The following is a 19,869-nucleotide window of genomic DNA, read 5'->3' on the forward strand; positions in this document are numbered from 1 at the left end:
TACTAAGAAGAAGTGGCAAGAATATACAGAAGAACTATACATAAAAGATAGTAATGACTTAGATAACCATAAGTGTGATCACTTATGTAGAGCCAGTCATCCTGGAGTATGAAGTGAAGTGGGCCTTAAGAAGCATCACTATGAACAAAGCTGGTGGAGGTGATGGGATTCCAGCTGAGCTATTTAAAATCCTGAAAGATGATTCTGTGAAAGTGCTGCACACAATACATCATCAAATTTGGAAAGCTCAGCAATGGCCACAGGACTGGAAAAGGTCAGTTTTCATTCCAATCCCAAAGAAGGGCAATGCTAAAGAATATTCAAACTACTGCATAATTGCACTCATTTCACATGCTAGCAAAGTAATGCTGAAAATTCTCCAAGCTGGATAAGAAGCATATATGAACCAAGAACTTCCAGATGTTCAAGCTGAATTTAGAAAAGGCAGAGGAACCAGAGATCAAATGGCCAATATCTGTTGGATCATAGAAAAAGCAAGAGAATTCCAGAAAATCATCTACTTCTTCATTGACTACACTGAAGCCTTTGGGTGGATCACAACGAACTGGAAAATTCTTTAAGAGATGGGAACATCAGACCACCTTACCTGCCTCTTGTGAAACCTGTATGCAGGTCAAGAGCAACAGTTAGAACCATACATGGAATAACAGGCTGGTTCAAAATTGGGAAAGGAGTACATCAAGCCTGTATATTGTTATCCTGCTTATTTAACTTCTTTGCAGAGTACATCATGTGAAATGCCAGCTGGATGAAGCACAAGCTGGAATCAAAATTGCCGGGTGAAATATCAATTACCTCAGATATGCAGATAACCCTTATGGCAGAAAGCAAAGAGGCACTAAAGAGCCTCTTGAAACTGAAAGAGAAGAGTGAAAAAGCTGGCTTAAAACTCAACATTCAAAAAACTAACATCATGGCATTCGGTCCCGTTACTTCATGGCAAATGGGTAGGGAAACAATGGAAACAGTGAGAGACTTTATTTTCTTGAACTCCAAAATCCCTGCAGATGGTGACTGCAGCCATGAGATTAAAAGACATGTACTCCTTGGAAGAAAAGCTATGACCAACTTAGCATATTAAAAAGCAGAGATATTACTTTGCCAACAAAGGTCCATCTATTCAAAGCTATGGTTTTTCCAGTGGTCATATATGGATGTGAGAGCTGGACCATAAAGAAGGCTGAGCACTGAAGAACTGATGATTTTAAACTGTGGTGTTGGAGAAGGCTCTTGAGAGTCCATTGAACTGCATGGAGATCAAACCAGTCAGTTCTAAAGGAAATCAGTCCTGAATATTCATTGGAAGGACTGATGCTGAAGCTGAAGCTGCAATAATTTGGCCACCTGATGTGAAGACTAACTCATTAGAAAAGACCCTGATTCTGGGAAGTTTTGAAGGCAGGAGAAGGGACGACAGAGGATGAGATGGCGTCACCGACTCAATGGACACGAGTTTGAGCAGGCGCCTGAAGATAATGAAGCACAGGAAAGCTCAGCATGCTGCAGTCCATGGGGTCACAAAGAGTCAGACATGACCGAGCAACTGAACAATAACAAAATGTATCTATAGTATTAATAGAAAAGGAATGATAGTATCAGTAATGCACACACACAGACACAAATTGAGCAGAACTCCAGTACTGTAGCTGCATGTTCTACAGGTGAATGTTGTTTCTCAGTTATTTTTAATAACCTTGGGGACCCAGTACACTAATGTGATATAAGGTCCTCAGTCCTGTTTTCAAAGCCATTTTAGTTTTGATTGAAATATACTGAATACCGAATACTCCGTCTGTTGGTGGCATATCTGTTTTGTTTTGACACCGGGCAGAGTAATCCTAGAATCAATCCTAAGAGAAATTTTGAGGGAGACTTTTGTGGTTTTTTTTCCATACTTCAGCCATTCTCTTCTCCTAGGTAGCAAATATTTGACTGATTGGAGAAAGCCTGTAATTGCATTTCTTATATTAGGTTGATTCCTAAGGATTCCTATTGAAGTCATCTTGAGATAATATGTTTGATTTACTATTATTTAGTTTTAATTATTTCATTGTCCTTTCTGAGGTCCATTCAGTCTTAGGAAAAGCGTTCCGTTGGCAGAATCATCTGCCATTTATTCAGGTCACCTATTAAGATCAATGAAGAGTACAAATATGCATAAGATATGGCTCTTAAACTCAGTTAAGGCCTTAGGGAAAATAGGAGAAATAGGTCAAAAGACTTCTTTCTTAAATCCACTTAGGTCCATAAATCATTTGATTATTCTCTTTTACTATTTATCTTCCTTTTAAAAAATGTCACTTCAATGTTTGACCTATAAGAGTTCGTGCTACAAAGATTACCATGAACCCTGAACTCTACTTAGATCTTCTAAGGTGATTAATGTTGTGGAAAAACTCCATACATAGACAGTGTAACTCGGACAAAAATAATAGCTTTGAAAAATAACAAAAAATAATCACTTCTTCAGCCCTTACTATGCCAAGTGCTTAACTTGCGTCAGTGTGATTCCATTTTTAGGAGCAAATACTTGCTATTCTCTGAAGCGACTCAGGTTACTAATTTCTCATCATAATACAGTGTTCTGCACTATGGTGATGATTGCAGAATATGGACCCAAGTTACCCTCATTCAGAACCGTACACTGGAGATACCCAAGCTCAAATTAATTACACTTGAATAATTTGGCACATGATGTGGTTGCATCTTCTCATTTATGTTTCTTTCATCAGTGAGAGGATTAACATACTGTTATCTCATTAAATTTGGGAAAATCATGTTGATAAAAGACATTTAACAAAGTGCAAGAAAATGATTATCATAAATAATAGTAAGCCGCTTTCCATAGCAATTTAATACAGTCACTGCTGCTGCTGCTGCTAAGTCGCTTCAGTCGTGTCCGACTCTGTGCGACCCCATAGACGGAAGCCCACCAGGCTTCCCCGTCCCTGGGATTCTCTAGGCAAGAACACTGGAGTGGACCGCCATTTCCTTCTCCAGTGCTTGAAAAGGAAAAGTGAAAGTGAAGTCACTCAGTCGTGTCCGACTCTTAGCGACCCCATGGACTGCAGCCTACCAGGCTCTGCCGTCCATGGGATTATCTTATATTAATATCAACAATGGTTAGAACTGTAATCATTTGCATTCTTTAACATGTCTTTATAAGTAGTGCATACAGTATTTGAAAACAATAGTATTTGGTATCTAAATGAATAGAAATAGACTGAAATTGGTCCAGGAGTTAAGAATTAGATGACTTGAATAAAAGAACAACCCTCACTTTCTTGTGAGCAAAAGATAAAATTAGCCTGAAATGGCACCTGTGTTGACTTTTTTGTGGGTGTATGAAAAGAACAAGTTATAATTTAAAGTACAACAAAATATTAGTTTTCATACATATGCAAATGAAAAACAGGAATGTATGAAAAATAATGGATGAATACGCCTTGGATAAAGTCACCTGCTTGCTTTTTATCTCTACACCCCCCCACCCAAATATCCCAGGAACTTATACTTCTCATTTTAATCACTTGCTGTGCTGTTGCTATTGTTTGCATTTACTTTTTTAAAAACTTGGTGAAAGCTTCAGCTATCTTAACAGATATTTAGAAAATATGTTATTTTCTTCAATGAAGAAAAGTTACTTACAAAAGGTTTTAGGGAAATATATTTTAGAATATTAACTTTAAAATGGTTTGAAGTAGATGAGAAAGCCAAAAATGACCAGAGAAAGAGATATTAAGTCCAGATAATACATACATACAGATAAGAAGATATTGTGTGTGTTAGTCGCTCAGTAGTGTCTGACTCTTTGCAACCCCATGGATTGTAGCTTGCCAGGCTCCTCTGTCCATAGAATTCTCCAGGCAAAAATACTGGAGTATTCCTCCTGACGTAAGGATCAAACTCAGCTCTCCCGCATTGCAGGCAGATTCTTTACCCTCTGAGCCACCAGGGAAGGTGATACTAATATACACATAATGGGAGAATCGGCTTGGAAAAATAAATGAGAAGTTATAGTAATTCAGAAAACAATTTGCGGAAAAAAAACATGAAAGAATATCTTAGGAAAAATTTCTTACAGTATTAAGACATGCTTAAGATACTTGGATAATTAAAATTGTTCACATTAAGCTCTTTGGTAATGGAAATGATACTGTATCACTTATATAAACTAGTAACTGCATACCTTAAAAAAAAATCTAGGAAACAAAATTTTAACCCATTTAAAACTTTCCTATTTGAAGAGTTTTAGTGGGTTTTGAACCCATTTGTTAATATTTTAAAAGTAATATCTTCCAGTTACTTTGTAGAAAGAATTAATATCTTAAAAATTAGAAACTTATTAATCCATTTCAAAAATGTATTGCATTTTGATGGATGAGATTGAAAATAAATGTTGTGTGATGATTTAGTAAGTATTTCTTCCATTTCCCTCTACTTATCTTTTAAAATGATATTTTACTTTTTAATTATTATATCACAAAATATCAAACCAAGATTTTCTAATTTTCTAAAATAATGAATATTTAAGCACATTGCTTTCACAAAAAATTAGTGAGAAGAATATTTTGCACATTTAATTAGTACAGTAAAATGAAAAAATTTTAAATGTTGTATCCTCTTTATCTCATTTTTAAACATTTCTATTTAAGTGTGATATGCTAAATGCTTTCATCCAGTAATATGAAAATAACATTCAGCAGTTGTTTACTGATAGAGATGCATGATCAAACTTTTGAAGATCACTGTCAGAGATGAGACAATTGAACATGTAAGTTTTAGTAAACTATGAAAGGTGCTTCCCAAAGGAATGAGTAGGAACACACATGGCGAACAGATTGCCTGGAGCAATTAGAGGAGACCTTACTGAGATGACCCTAAAACTGTGTCTCATTATGCACAGATAGGAATTTTTTAGTTGGTTATTTCATAGCTATTTAATAAACTGAAGAAAAATATGACATTTCTCAAATGTTTTATATTGGTGAGGTCTGCTTAATTCAGTGATTCATGTTTCCATTGATAAATGTAGAGAAAAGAAGAAAATCTATTATCTTAGATTTAGATCTAGTTAAGTATGCGGCTTCAGGTGGATGTAGAGAATGGTGGCTTGTCAAATGTGTTTCCTCTTCTATTACTGTCCTATTTTTCTCTTTACTGGGATTTTTGCTCTCGGGCAAGAGAGAAATATTTCAAAACTTTTGTGGAGTGATGTTTTCATCCTAATTATGAAGAAAATGTTATATATTTAAAAATATATAATACTTTGAAAAAGTTTTCTTAACATGGGCATCCCTCTTTCATAGCACTCACCATGATAAATTGATGTACATTATATTAATTAGTTCATACTTCTGAGCTCTTTGATATCAAGGACATTTGTTATGCCCCCTTTTTGCCCCATACCTACATTTTCCTGGCCTATGCTAGGCATTGGATTGTTTCTCAAAGTGAATGATTAAACGATACAGTCACTTTCTTGAGACCTTATGCCAATTTATTTATATGTAACTCAGGTCAAGTCCACTTAAGGGTGTATAAACTTATGATTAGTAAGTTATAAATTGGAAATAGCCAGAGAAAGAGAAGGATGCAAAGATGCTAATTATGAAAGTAATTTTATTGTTACATTAAAAACCACCACAAAACTTTATTGTTGCATTAAAAACCACCACAAAATCTTGTGACTTAGGACAACAATAACTTATTAATTCTAATGAATCTGTGGATTTGCCTGGTTCATGTAGTGTATCATCTTCTCTTACCTGGAATCACTCATATGGCTGAAATAATTAATCAGCTCACCTGTGGCTAGAGAATCTAAGATGGTCTCACTTAGGTTTCTAGGTCCTTACTGCTCTCTGTTCTGCTAGGCCTTTCTCTCCACAATATCTCTGACCTTTCCATTATTTAGCCTGGACTTCCGGTCATGGTAATAGAAATTTACCAAAGAGTGAAGGCAGAAACTGTGAAGTCCTTTTAGACATCAGGCTTCAGAATTCACACATCATGACTTCTGCCCCATTCTGTTGACCAAGGTCACAAGTCCAGCCGAGGTGCAAACCTCGGAGAAATAGATTCCACCTCTTGATAGGAGGACCTATAAAGAATATATGGTCATATTTAATCTTTCACAATAGCATATGAAGTGTTGTTGAGTATAAAATTTGTTTCTGAGCTGGCTAAAAGTGAAAGTGTTAAGTGCTCAGTCGTGTCTGACTTTTTGTGACCCCATGGACAGTAGCCCACCAGGCTCCTCTGTCCATGAAATTTCCCAGGCAGGAATACTGGAGTGGAGGCCATTTCCTACTCCAAGGGATCTTCCCAATCCAGGGATCCAACCCTGGTCTTCTGAATTACTTTGGAATGTTTAAATGTAATGATTAGCATTACATTTTTTGTAATGCTATCATCTGAGCTACCAGGGAAGCCCTGAAATGGTTAAAAATGAGGGGAAAATGAGACAATAAAGTACTAGCTATCAGAATGGCGAACTAATACCAGAAGAGTCCATTTTCCCCCCAATTTTATTGAGATATAATTGTCATACAGCACTGTATAAATTTAAAGTGTACAGCATAATAATATGACACATATTTATCATGAAACTATTACCACAATGAGTTTAGTGAATAGATACATTAAAGAAATAGAAAAAAATTTGCCTTGTGATAAGAAATCTTATGATTTACAGCTTTAATATATAATGTATAGCAGTGTTTGTTATAGTTATGTTGTGCATTTTATCTCTAGTATTTATTTTATGCCTAGAAACTTGTATCTTTTGACCACTTTCATCCAGTTCCCCTTCTAACCACCTCCTGCCTTTGTTAACCACAAATCTGATCTCTTTTTCTTTAAGTTTGTTTGATTTTGATGTATAATTGACCTACAACTCTATGTTAGTTCCTGATACACAACAGAAAATTCAATTTTAAAACTCTCTTTAATTTTTAAAAATACATGCAAATTATGAATTCCAAAAATACAAAAAATTAAAGTGGGAGTAAAAAATAAAATGCACGTCAAAATTCTAATTACCCAGAAATAACCATTATTAAGATTAATTATAAAAAATCCTGAAATCTTTGTCTGCCTGTATTATAGATCAAAGAATGGATGGATGAATGCTTAATTGAGTAAAAGATATAGCTATATGAATTTACAGTAATTCTCTAAAGCTAATACAAAATAGCATTTTATTTCATGTAAATAGAGGCAAAAGAAAGTATATTGAAAAGGCATATTACTAGAGATATTATTTGCTAAACTGAGATCTCTAAAGTTAAAAAATAAATAAGAAAATCATTAATAGCTTACAGTCATAGTTTTAACTTTTTAAACCTTAGACAAAGTTGAAAGATAAGGATGTTAGCACTGTTATATTTCCTTTTAACTACCTTCTACATGCCTTCAAATTTCTGTTTATTATATGGTTATCAAAAACAAAAACAAAAACAAACCTTCTTGAACAACACCCAGTCCTCAATATGAGCTTATTTCATAAACCATTGCTATGACAAACCTAGAGACTATATCAGATCTGGACAGACTTGCACAAAGAAAAGTAGAGGAAGTGAGGAACCAGAGACTACATACCATCTTTGTTGGAATTGCCTTTTTTTCTCTGTGAGATTTTACTAAATGTCCAGTAATAGAGTTTTTGTACCTAAATAACAGTTTAATTTACCGTTATGTGAGGATATCATTAGGTTTCATACCATCCATGGGGTTTTTCAGGCAAAGATACTGGCGTGGGTTGCCATTTCCTTCTCCATTGGACCATGTTTTGTCAGAACTCATTATTACCCATCTGTCTTGGGTAACCCTTCATGGCGTGGCCAAGAGCTTCATTGAGTCATGCAAGCCCATTTACCACAACAAAGCTGTGATCCATGAAGGGGTATGAAACACCAGAGCCTTTGACTGTGTGGATCACTGTAGAAAATTCTTAAAGAGAGAGTACCAGACAACCCTACCTGTCTCCTGAGAAACCTACATGTGGGTCAAGAAGCAACAGTTAGAACCAGACATGAAAAAATGGACTGGTTCAAAATTGGGAAAGGAGTGCAACAAGGATTTATATTGTCACCTTGCTGTTTAACTTATATGCAGAGTACATCATGTGAAATGCCAGGCTGAATGAATCACAAACTGGAATCAAGATTTCTGGGAGAAATATCAACAAACTCAAATATGCAGATAATATCACTCTAATGGCCAAATGTGAAGAGAAACTAAAGAGTCTCTTGATGAGGGTGAAAGAGGAGAGTGAACAAGCTGGCTTGAAGCTCAACATTCAAAAAACCAAGATCATGGCATCTGGTCCCATCACTTCATGGCAAATAGAAGAGGAAAAAAATGGAAGCAGTGACAGATGCTCCAAAATTACTGTGTACAGTGGACAGTGACTGCAGCCATGAAATTAAAAGATGCTTGCTCCTTGGAAGAAAAGCTATGACAAACCTAGAGAGTGTATTATAAAGCAGAGACCACTTTTTCGACAAAGGTCTGTATAGACAAAGCTGTGGTTTTTCCAGTAATCATGTAAGGAGTGAGTTGGTCCATAATGAAGGCTGAGTGCCGAAGAATTGATGCTTTTGAACTGTGGTGCTGGAGAAGACTCTTGAGAGTCCTGCGGACTACAAGGAGATCAAACCAGTCAGTCCTTAAGGAAATCAACCCTGAATATTCACTGGAAGGATTGATGCTGAAGCCAACACTGCAATACTTTGGCCATCTGATGTGAAGAGCTGGCTAGTGGAAATGACCCTGATGTTGGGAAAGATTGGAAAGTCAAAGTGAAATTTGTTCAGTCATGTCTGACTCTTTGCAACCCATGGACTATGGAGTTCTCCAGGCCAGAATACTGGAGTGGGTATCCTTTCCCTTTTCCAGGGAATCTTCCCACCCCAGGGATCAAACCCAGGTCTCCTGCATCGCAGGCGTATTCTTTACCAGTGAGCCTCTAGGGAAGCCGATGTTGGGAAAGATTGGAGGCAAAAGGAAAACGGGGTGGCAGAGGATGAGATGGTTAGATGGTATTACCGACTCAGTGAACAGGAATTTGAGCAAATTGCAGGAGAGAGTGGAGAACAGAGGAGCCTGCATGCTACGGTTCATGGAGTCACAAAAAGCTGGACACCACTTAGTGACTGAACAATAGATTACCCAGATTCAGATTAGTTACCTGATTCAGTGTGCATTTGTTCCTGGAACATTCAAACTGATCACAGAGATTTCACAGCTCATTTCATTTGTTTCTCTCAGCAGCTGCTTTTAAGATGAAAAAAATCATTTCTTTCAATTTACATCTCTCTTGATTTGAAGTTACTAGTGAGAATTTTTATGATTTTGATCGCCCTTATGACGTTTGGGAGCACGAATAGAATTAGGAGTCTCAGCCTGTCTGTCTCAAACACATTTTATTTCTGTCATTAACCACAACTTTCGAGATTTATAACATAGAGCTATATGTTTTTTCCCATGTGATCATTGCTGGTGGAAGTTTTTTTCCTCTAGTTTTTACTCTTTTTGTTCATTCTTGTTAGATATGGAGAGGCAGAAATTCTTTGATGCAACTCGATTCTACTATGCTAACCTGTAAGTTCAAGGCAGTAAGTTTTTAAAGAAACACATTTCACGTAATGGAAAATAATCATTAAAAATAGAAAATGCCTTCAGCTTCAATTTTGCAGCAGCTGCAGAGGAATTTTTCATAATGATGGTTAATGTAGAAATCCTCAATGACTTTCTACCTGGTAGTAGCCAAATATTAAAGTATATTTCAAAATGAAAGGTATCTTTTAGGTGCCGAGAAAAATGTGATGAGATAAATCGCTTTTAGGTGATCTAACGTGATAGAAGAAAAGATTCATGATCTTCTGAGTAGTACATGGTTAGAAAGCATGGTTTAGTCCAGTTTAATGTGCAAATAGCATTTCGAGGAGTATTTCTAAAAATGCAGGTCTTAAATCAGTAGGTCTTGGATGGGATCTGCGATTCTATATTACTAGCAAGCTCTCAGTGAAACAGGTGATACTTTTAGTAGCAAAATTCTTCACAACTGCAGACTCAGAGCACCTCTAACTAATCCCTTTAGGCCAGGGATTATGGCTTATTCATCTTTGCAAACCTGTTATCTCATGAAGTGCCTGAATAAAAGTATGCCCTGAAATATTCTCTTGTTAAATAAATGAATTGATATGATAAATAAATAAATCACTACTAGATGCCTGGAATATTCGTATTCTCTGTTAATGATTGACAAGGAATCCTTCTGTTTTGGAGACTAGTTGCATGAATGATAAGATTGCTGCTGCTGCTGCTAAGTGGCTTCAGTCCTGTCCGACTCTGTGCTACCCCATAGACGGCAGCCCACCAGGCTCCCCCATCCCTGGGATTCTCCAGGCAAAAACACTGGAGTGGGTTGCCATTTTCTTCTCCAGTGCATGAAAGTGAAAAGTGATAGTGAAGTTGCTCACTCGTGTCCGACTCTTCGCGACCCACGGACTGCAGCCTACCAGGCTCCTCAGTCCATGGGATTTTCCAAGCAAGAGTACTGGAGTGCTAGTTTCTCTTAAAAAGTCCAAAGTCCTAATAAAATTTTTGTTTAGTTGAAACTGTTGTACATCACACAGCTACTTTGGACAACAAAATATTACTTTTCAAATATTTGAACATATTCTTAACTGGTTCTCAATTTTGGTTATACACTGGAATGATGTGTATTTTTGCTTTTCTAATTCTTAAATATACACTTTTATTTATGAAAGTACTACATAATCACCTTTATTACAATAACCATTGATAATCTGTGTGTGAGCTTTCCTCAGAACAAAATTATAACTATATTAGGAGTGTGAGTGAGAATAGGAAAAAAATCATTTAAAAATCTTGAATTGTCCTTCTGAATAATTATCCTGCATTTTGGGTTACCAAGGAATTTGAGAACTGAGAACATTGTATTTTACATAAAGTATCAGCCTTACTTATTTACATATATATATATATATATATGTATACCAGCCTGTTAGGGCTTCCCTAGTGGCTCAGACAGTAAAGAATCTGCCTGCAATGTAGGAAACTCGGCTTTGATCTCTGAGTCAGGAAGATTCCCTGGAGAAGAGAATGGCTACCCACTCCAGTATTCTTGCCTGGAGAATTCCATGGACAGAGGTCCCTGGGTGCTGCAGTCCATGGGGTCGGAGAGTCGGACACGACTGAGCGACTAACACTTTATCAGCCTGTTACTGGTGTTTCACATCTGATTATCAACACATAAATGATATAATTGTATTACTACATTTTGGACCTGGATTGTATAAAGGAAATGAAACAGTAAAATACCAAAGCAAGTATTTAATTACAATTTAAATGAGCAGTTCATAGTTAAAATGTAGGATGGATGAATAGAACTAGCAACAGAAAGAGAGATTCTCTGTAGCAGAAATCCTTGTCCTATTCTTTACAAAATTAACCAGGTAACTTTGAGTAAATTATTTAACTACATTGCACTTCAGTTGTCTTATCTGTAACTCGAAGAGTCAAATCTACCAAGGTCTCTACCAACTGCAAAATTTTGTGGTATGTAACACTAATCTCAACTAAGTGTCATAGTGTTGGTGTGGGGAAAAAAGTAACTTTAAGCAATCATTTATTCCTACACCTTTCCTTTAGGGCAACTATGTAAAATAAATTCTCAAAAATGTAAAACTTTCTTGAACAACTTGAAACTAACCAAAAGAAAAAAAAATATTGAGTCAATCACAGGCAGAATATAGAGGAACATGTTTTGATGGTCCAACAGATGTAAGTTTAAATTCTAAATATTTCCCCTTCTAGTTTGTGAGCCCATGAGCAAGTACATTTCTTGATCTCTCTGAGTCCATTAATTAAAAAAAAAAAAATGAATGCATCTGTTTCCTTAAATGTAAAATTGAAGTATGAATATTTACCTGACAGGATTGCTATACTTATTAAATAGTGAGATCATTTAATTAACACACAGTGCTCAATTTTTTTAACCCAAATATATTTTGAATGGCTGAAAATATCTTCAGACATCCTATTTAAAGGCATAATGAGCATTAATTATAAAATATTTATGCTGTTCACTGTGTTTCATTTACTTTCAAGAATTCGATGATTGCATCTTCATTTTCTATGATCAATAAAATAAATACCCCAAACTGCAGTGTCTTTTGATTAATAGTGGGACTGTTCCATGAATTGTGCTTCAGATTTTTCTCATGAGTGTTGAATCTGTTTCCTCACTGAATACAAAGTATTCTAGTATGTGGATGTTTTGAGTAGGCAAGCAAACCCTTCTGCATGTGACAATATTATCATTTTCTTTCAGGAAACCCTGATAGATTGGTGTGATGAAAAGGAACTTAATTTGATATTAACAACTGGAGGAACAGGGTTTGCACCACGAGATGTCACTCCAGAGGTGAGATAGTATATACTTTTCTGATATTCAAGAAGTAGACTATTCTTGTGATTTTTAATCCTTTTAATTTTTTTGTATGATTTTTGTAATTTTGCTAGACATAAACAACTTCTGTGGTTCTAAGAATGTGAACATTTTGCAGTGGTTGAATATTTACACTTTTTAGAAAAAGTTTCTTGACTTCTTTTCTTTTGACTTAAACTAGATATTATCTAAAATGAGGAAGATTGAATTGGCCCAGAAGGTAATCTTGCATTTGCTCAGTGGTTTGTGGTATCGGCTGAATTTCAGGCATATATTGCCAAAGGAAGTGATAGAAGAACTCTGACTCAGCATGGCATCTGGTCTGATGTGCTGTGTTAATGTAATTCAAAATGTATTGGATTCCTTTTTTCTTTAGATACCCTTGTCATTGGTCTCAGGTAGAATGACTCTAATAGCATAGTTAGACCAATTTTATAGTATTTGATGAGAAAGTTACATATTATATAATTTTAAATGTGAATTTAAATGCAGAATTTAATAAGCCAAGAAGCAAAATTAGTATCTAGACTGTGCCTTAAGAATCACCTTCAACCTTGCACAGGAAAAAAAAAGGGGGGGGAAGAATGAAGAATAGACAGCGCTCAGTGATACAAGGGGAAAAGTCTTTCTTTGTTTTTAAAGCAGCCATAAACTTCAGCTGTAACTTTAGAGTCACATGCAGACTTATGTTCATACGTAGACATTGTTTCACTCACTTTTCAAAAACTGTTTCTTGGCTGAATTTCAACTTACTGTTAGCTGTTTTGTTTTGTTTCTTTTTAAAAAATTTTCAAGTCAGTATTCCATTGTGTCTACTGTCTTATTCACAGAAGATATTTTTGCTCTGTGCCTATATGTCCTACTTACTCTAATATAGGAGTTTTCAAACTTTAGCCTGTACCCCCATCAAAGGTAAAACAGATTGCTGCATCCTACCCACAGTGTTTCTGATTCAGTAAATCTGCAGTGGGTACCAAGAATTTGTGTTTCTGGTAAGGCCCCAGGTAATGCACATGTTGCTGGCCCATAAACCATGCTTCCAGACTTTGGGTACCACTGCTCTAGTATGCGAAAATGTAAATTGTTTTAACAGATTGTAAAATAATTTCTATTTTTCTATGTAAAAATCACAGAAATTTTGCAAATATTATTATAACTAGGCTTATATATATAATGGTTTTGTTTTTAAAGCAATCAGAATAGAGTTGTATTAGAAGATTGTTAGCTTCCAGTACTTAAAAAAAAAGGTGGGAGGGGGGTTCAGAATGGGGGACACATGTACACCCATGGCTGATTGATGTCAGTGTATGGCAAAAACCACTACAAATATTGTAATTAGCCTCCAACTAAAATAAATAAATTAATTTTTAAAAAAAAGAAAAAAAAAGTCATTCTTACATAGCTCTTGAGTCCTTAGGGGAAATGATCCTTTGGCCAATTTTTTCATTTCTTTTAAACTGTGAGACTAACTAAAAAAAATAAAATTGGAGGTAAGCCATCTCCTCTAGAGGTATGTTTATGTTTTGTTTGTGAGAAAATCACCTACATATGTGAAGAACTTAATTTTTGTAGTTTGAGTGTTAAGTGTTTTAAGTAAATAACTTTGGTTTTATATATCCCTATTGTCTATGTAATGGTTTGATATTTTCATAATATTATTTTTATATCATAAAAGTAGAAAAAAGTTACCACAGAATTCATTCATAACCAGTTAACAATATTATTTTTAATTGTGAGAAAATAATTTGCATCGCAAAGTATTTTGTATTCCCTGGAGTTTCAAGTTTATTCCAGAACACTAGGTTGCAAATTCACACTTTTAAATTCTAGCTCTGCTACTTACAGCGCGGTGACCATACACTAGTCATTAAACCATTCTGTGCCTGTTTCCAGTAAAGTGAGGGAAATGAAAGTGCCTGTCTACCAGGGTAGCTGTGAGGATTCAATGAGAACTATTTCTGCTAAGAATACTAAAAGATATTTTTATCTTTTAGTTAATAAAGGGTTAATTTTTTAAATTAGTTATTGCATAACTACCAAAGTGGACAAATATGTGGTATTTTTTTATATATAAATATCAAATGGACAAAAACAGTCAAATACTGAAGTATTATCCATGCAGTCTTTGTGATCTTGTTAAATTTTTAAATATTTTGATGTAGTAAGCTTCATATTTTATCTTTTCTATCTCCATATAAACCAGAGGTCTTGAAATTCTATCATTCTAGTATCGATTTAGCCGCCAACGTTTTGTTTTGTTTTTTTTTTGCTGTTGACAAGAGTCTGTGTCTTTACATTACGTTGTATATGGCATTATATCAGAAATTGAGAGGTCCTTTATTATTCATTGAAGTTTTTCAGAAAACCCTAGAGATGCTTTTATATTTGTATATACCTATAGCAATTGCTGATAAAATTTGTATTAGGGTTGTTTTTAATGAGTTTAAAATACATGTAATTATGTCTTCCCTAATATCTGTTTTTGAAAACAAGTGACTTAACTGATTGTAAATATCTTGATCTTTAATGAATTTACTTTATTTCATATTTTTATACACACATACACATACACAGAGAGTATGGTTTTCTACAGCAAAAGTCCATAGCACTGTTAAGCCTTTGAAAAATAACTGTAAAAGCCATCTGACCACTCAAAAATAATTCTACTAATTTCTTCTAATCTTTAAATAGTTGCAATATCTAAAACATAGCACTGGGATGTCAGCTAGTAATCCTGAAATATAATTTTGTGCCTGTAATAATATAGTTACTTGTCTTTATCTTATTTGTCTTAGATAATTGTGCCTAAAAAGGGAAACATATTGATAAACCATATGTGCCTATATACAACTGTTTGCAAATCTTTTAAAATAAAATCAGAAGTTATTGACTGAAAACACAAATATTAGTGATGAGGGTAAAATAATATAAAATTTCTCCCTTAAGTCAGTAATTGTCAGTAATTAGTCTGATCTGCAAACACAATGTACAAATTGTGGGTTGTTCAAAAAAAGGGAAGGTGAAAAATACTAAATTGAATGATTAAAATAAAGCAATCTAAAGTTATTGTCACTGGATATGAACCTTAGAGAAAATGAAAAGTTTAATAGCCTTATCCAGATCTATTAACAGAAAAGTGGAATAGCAACTTCAGTAAAGTGTATCCTATTTATATATTTTATAGGAATAAGACAATCAGAATTGACTTTTCTAAATTATGAATTTGTTTCTGCTTTTTGGCACCATATCTTAGAATGTGGTTCATCTGATAGTCACATGCCTGCTGGTCCCCTCCCTTCCTCTAAACATGAGATATTATCAAAGCTTGCATATAGTCACATAATAATCCCTACTGTACAACTTTTTAGAGCTTTATTTGATATAAAAAGCTTACTTTTTAGTAATAGATTGTGTTTTCTGTGAGCTGATAAAGGTTGGATAATCTGTTGACATTGGTGAAATGGAAGTAATAGAAATTTGTAGTTATATAGAACATAAGAACTCATTGGTATGCAAAGTATCATATCTTCATGTTCCACTATCACTTAAAAGTTTATATATCCAAATTAGGTATTATTACATGAGGAATCTTTCATTATTCTTAAAAAGTAAAAGTATAATTAGGATGTGTAAGTGAGGTAAAGTGAAGGTCTTTTAGAATTAAAGTCTAGAAGAAAATAAAAGATTAAGAAACATTTATTTTAAAAAGAACGTCTATATGATTACAAAGAAATGTTTGCTATTATGTTTTGGTAAATTAGAAAATATTACACTATTTAATATTTGTTAGATAAAATTAAGTTTTAGCACTTTCATAGTGCTAAGCTATACCAGAGTAAAGGGTTGTATAGTAATATATTATTATGATTATGAATTAACGAGTTAATTAAAATCCTAGCATGCATCTTAAGTCTCATTTATTTATTCATTTATCAGATTTTTTATTTTTAATCCTTGATATGTGTCTGATGCCATGCTGGATGCTGGGGTTAAAAAATGAATAAGACATGATCCCTATTCCCAACTCAGTCTATCGCATGGGTCAGCAAACTATGGCCCGAAGGCCAAATTCAGCCTGTTGTGTTTTTTTTTGTATGAGTCGTGAACTAAGAGCATATTTTGATTTCTTTCAGTCGTCTAATGACTAAAAGAAATCAAAAGGAAAATGATATTTTGTGACATATGAGAGCTGTTTGAAATTTGGATTTCAGTGTCCATAAGTGAAATTTTATTGGAACATAGTCATACTCCTTCATTGACCTATTGCCTATGGCTATGATAGAATAGAATAGTTGAATGAAAACCATATAAGCTTGCAAAGCCTAAAATGTTTACTGTCTGATCCTTTGCAGAAAAAATTTGCCAACCTCTGGTCTGTTAGATGAAAATTAGTCATCTTTATTAGCTGACTTTTTAAATTTATTTTTACCATTTCTTCTTTAGTAATTTGAAGTGATGTTGAGTTTCATTTCTTAAATGTTTAATCTTAGAAGGAGCAAGGAAAGTACACTTTTCTTCCACAGTAAAGTGTATTGCCCCATTGTCTCAGTAGACAATAAATAATATATAATATATAAAATAATATATAAAATTTTGAACTTTCAAAATTGATCAAATTATTGGATTTGTTAAACATTGTTTCAGTCTTAAATATCTTTCTTAGTGCTGCTGCTGCTAAGTCACTTCAGTCGTGTCCAACTCTGTGCGACCCCATAGACGGCAGCCCACCACACTCCCCTGTCCCTGGGATTCTCCAGGCAAGAACACTGGAGTGGGTTGCCATTTCCTTCTCCAATGCATGAAAGTAAAAAGTGAAAGTGAAGTCGCTCAGTCCTGTCCGACCCTCAGTGACCCCATGGACTGCCGCCTACCAGGCTCCTCCATCCATGGGATTTTCCAGGCAAGAATACTGGAGTGGGGTGCCATTGCCTTCTCTGATTTTTCTTAGTAGTACCTCCTAAAAAGTGTCCTGATCAAATTTGTCATTATGAAGTAATCAGACTAAAGGAATAATTACAAAATGTCAGGAAATTATAAATTTGATGTAAAAGATATTCATTTAAAAGGGTTTTTATGGTTCATTTTGGAAGTGAAGAGGCATCTGGCAAAATGACTGACAGCAATAAAATAATCTGGTACAAAGGATGAATTTTTAGAAAAAGATTATGAACTACACAACACATGTTTTGTTTATAGCTTAAAATGTTTATGTTTATTTGGAACAGATTGCTATCTAAGCCTTTCTACAAATATTTATATATTTCATAACTTTAGGTGTGAGTATACTGTGATAGCTATCATTGTATGTAGTCATTAATCATTTCTTACATTGTAATGCTTAAAAAACAAGAATACTGTGTAAATAAAAGGCAAGAGACACAATTGACCTGAGTTACGGAGTTAATTATACTTAATTTGTTACTTGTGAAAATTTACATTTAGAAGTACCACTTTATAGTTCATACTGCACATTTTAAAGATCAGAAGAACTCTTTCACATTATAGCAGAAGCATAGCAAAAAATCATGTCCAATAATTTCTGTTTTTGAAAGAAAATTTGATCACTGTTGGAGGTCATTTAAATTATGCAGTTGCTTTGAAGTGCCTATCAATATTCTCTAGAAAAGATTATTTCCCTAAAATATCATATACTGATACTGTAGAACTGTATGAATATTTATTTTGTAATTCTAAAATTGTTATAACTAAAGTACCTATTATACATGGTAAAACTAAAAGTAACCATATTGCAATAAAATTTTGAGATTAAAATTTTCTGTATAAATAGGATCACTAAACAATATGAAATTGGTAAGAGAGCAGAATACTAGAAACTTATACTGGAAATTTTAAAAACCAGATTCAATAAAATATACTGTCCCTTTATGGTCAAATAAGGTTATATTTTATGGTTTTGAAGGATCTCTTTTTCTTATTTTTTTGAAATAGTTCTGGATGTGGGAAATATGTTTTCATGTCTTACCTTTGTCTAAATATGTTGTGATGTAATGTACCTTTCTCATATGATATATATATATATACATATGATACTACCACTGTAGAGTCAGACAGACCTGAATTTGAATCTTACTTCTACCCCTAACTAATTATGAAGTTAAAACAAATTAAACTGTTCAAACTTCAGTTTACTCATCCACTCAGCTAATGCACACCTCTCTAGGTTGTTTCTTCTAATAATTGAGATAATAAAAGTAGTCAGTGATGCTGCTGCTGCTGCTGCTAAGTTGCTTCAGTCGTGTCCGACTCTGTGCGACCCCATAGATGGCAGCCCACCAGGCTCCCCCGTCCCTGGGATTCTCCAGGCAAGAACACTGGAGTGGGTTGCCATTTCCCTCTCCAATGCATGAAAGTGAAACGTGAAAGTGAAGTCGCTCAGTCATGTCCCACTCTTCGCGACCCCATGGACTGCAGCCTTCCAGGCTCCTCCGTCCATGGGATTCTCCACGAAAGAGTACTGGAGTGGGGTGCCATTGCCTTCTCCGAGTCAATGATAATAATTAGCAAATATATATAGCACTTACTATGTGTCAAGGAGCTATTTTAAACTCATTTAATTTTAATTCATTTAGTCCTCAGAACAATCATATGAGGCAGGTACTAACTAGAGTTGTATCTGTTTTAAATATGGAGAAACTGGGACAAATCAATTAATTGACTTGCCCAGGGTTATCCAAACTAGTAAGTGACAATAATGAATGTAAAAGGATCTCATGTAAAGCCTGGCATCTTTGTAGATCCTCATTAAATGTCCTTTTTTTCCTTTACCTTTTTCTTCCACATTTAATTAATAATTTTACTTATTACCTCTAATTTATTGTGATAATCCCAAGTATTTATGCTGCTAATCATTGTACTCTGATACCTGTTGTTAGCTATTAACATATCTGATGGATATATCTAAAAATTAAGAATGTTAGTCAACATTTTCTCACTACTAATTTAGGGCATGGGCAAATGACTGAGAATAAGAATGTCTATAGTTTATATTATATGTGGATTATGAGTGATTGTATTAAGTACCTCTCCTGATATCCTGTCTGAATCTACTTATTTTGTTCCTTTGTGAGTTTAAAATTTTTGGAATATGGCTTGAAATGGCCCAAATATGTAGCATTCAGGATATTTGTTAGTCATAGTCCTTTTTATCTGGAGTTTATACTTATTGTGTATTATCCAGTTTTGAGTGGTATATGTCTTAGAGCTTGGGCACATTTATGACCTATCAGTTTGCTAAAAAACATTTAGAGTCTTTGTTCAATTTAACAAGTGTTTATCAAGCATCTTGGGCTTTATTGAATAAATGCTAAACTACGTGTATTCCTAAAATAGTCACCTGACAAATCAAA

At 34.5% G+C, this 19,869-nt stretch overlaps 1 protein-coding gene across 10 annotated transcripts in view; it reads left to right on the plus strand.

Moving 5' to 3' along the window:
- The window catches only part of GPHN (gephyrin), a 538,037-nt gene that overhangs the window by 224,542 nt on the left and 293,626 nt on the right, over window positions 1-19,869 (plus strand). For all 10 annotated transcript variants that reach the window (XM_019969080.2, XM_070796736.1, XM_070796738.1 and 7 more), the window contains one exon: window positions 12,386-12,478. In XM_019969080.2, coding sequence (XP_019824639.2) covers window positions 12,386-12,478 — 93 coding nt within the window. The remainder of the gene's footprint in view (window positions 1-12,385; window positions 12,479-19,869) is intronic.

The sequence above is a fragment of the Bos indicus genome, chromosome 10, assembly GCF_029378745.1.
Source record: "Bos indicus isolate NIAB-ARS_2022 breed Sahiwal x Tharparkar chromosome 10, NIAB-ARS_B.indTharparkar_mat_pri_1.0, whole genome shotgun sequence".
Lineage (NCBI taxonomy): Eukaryota > Metazoa > Chordata > Mammalia > Artiodactyla > Bovidae > Bos > Bos indicus.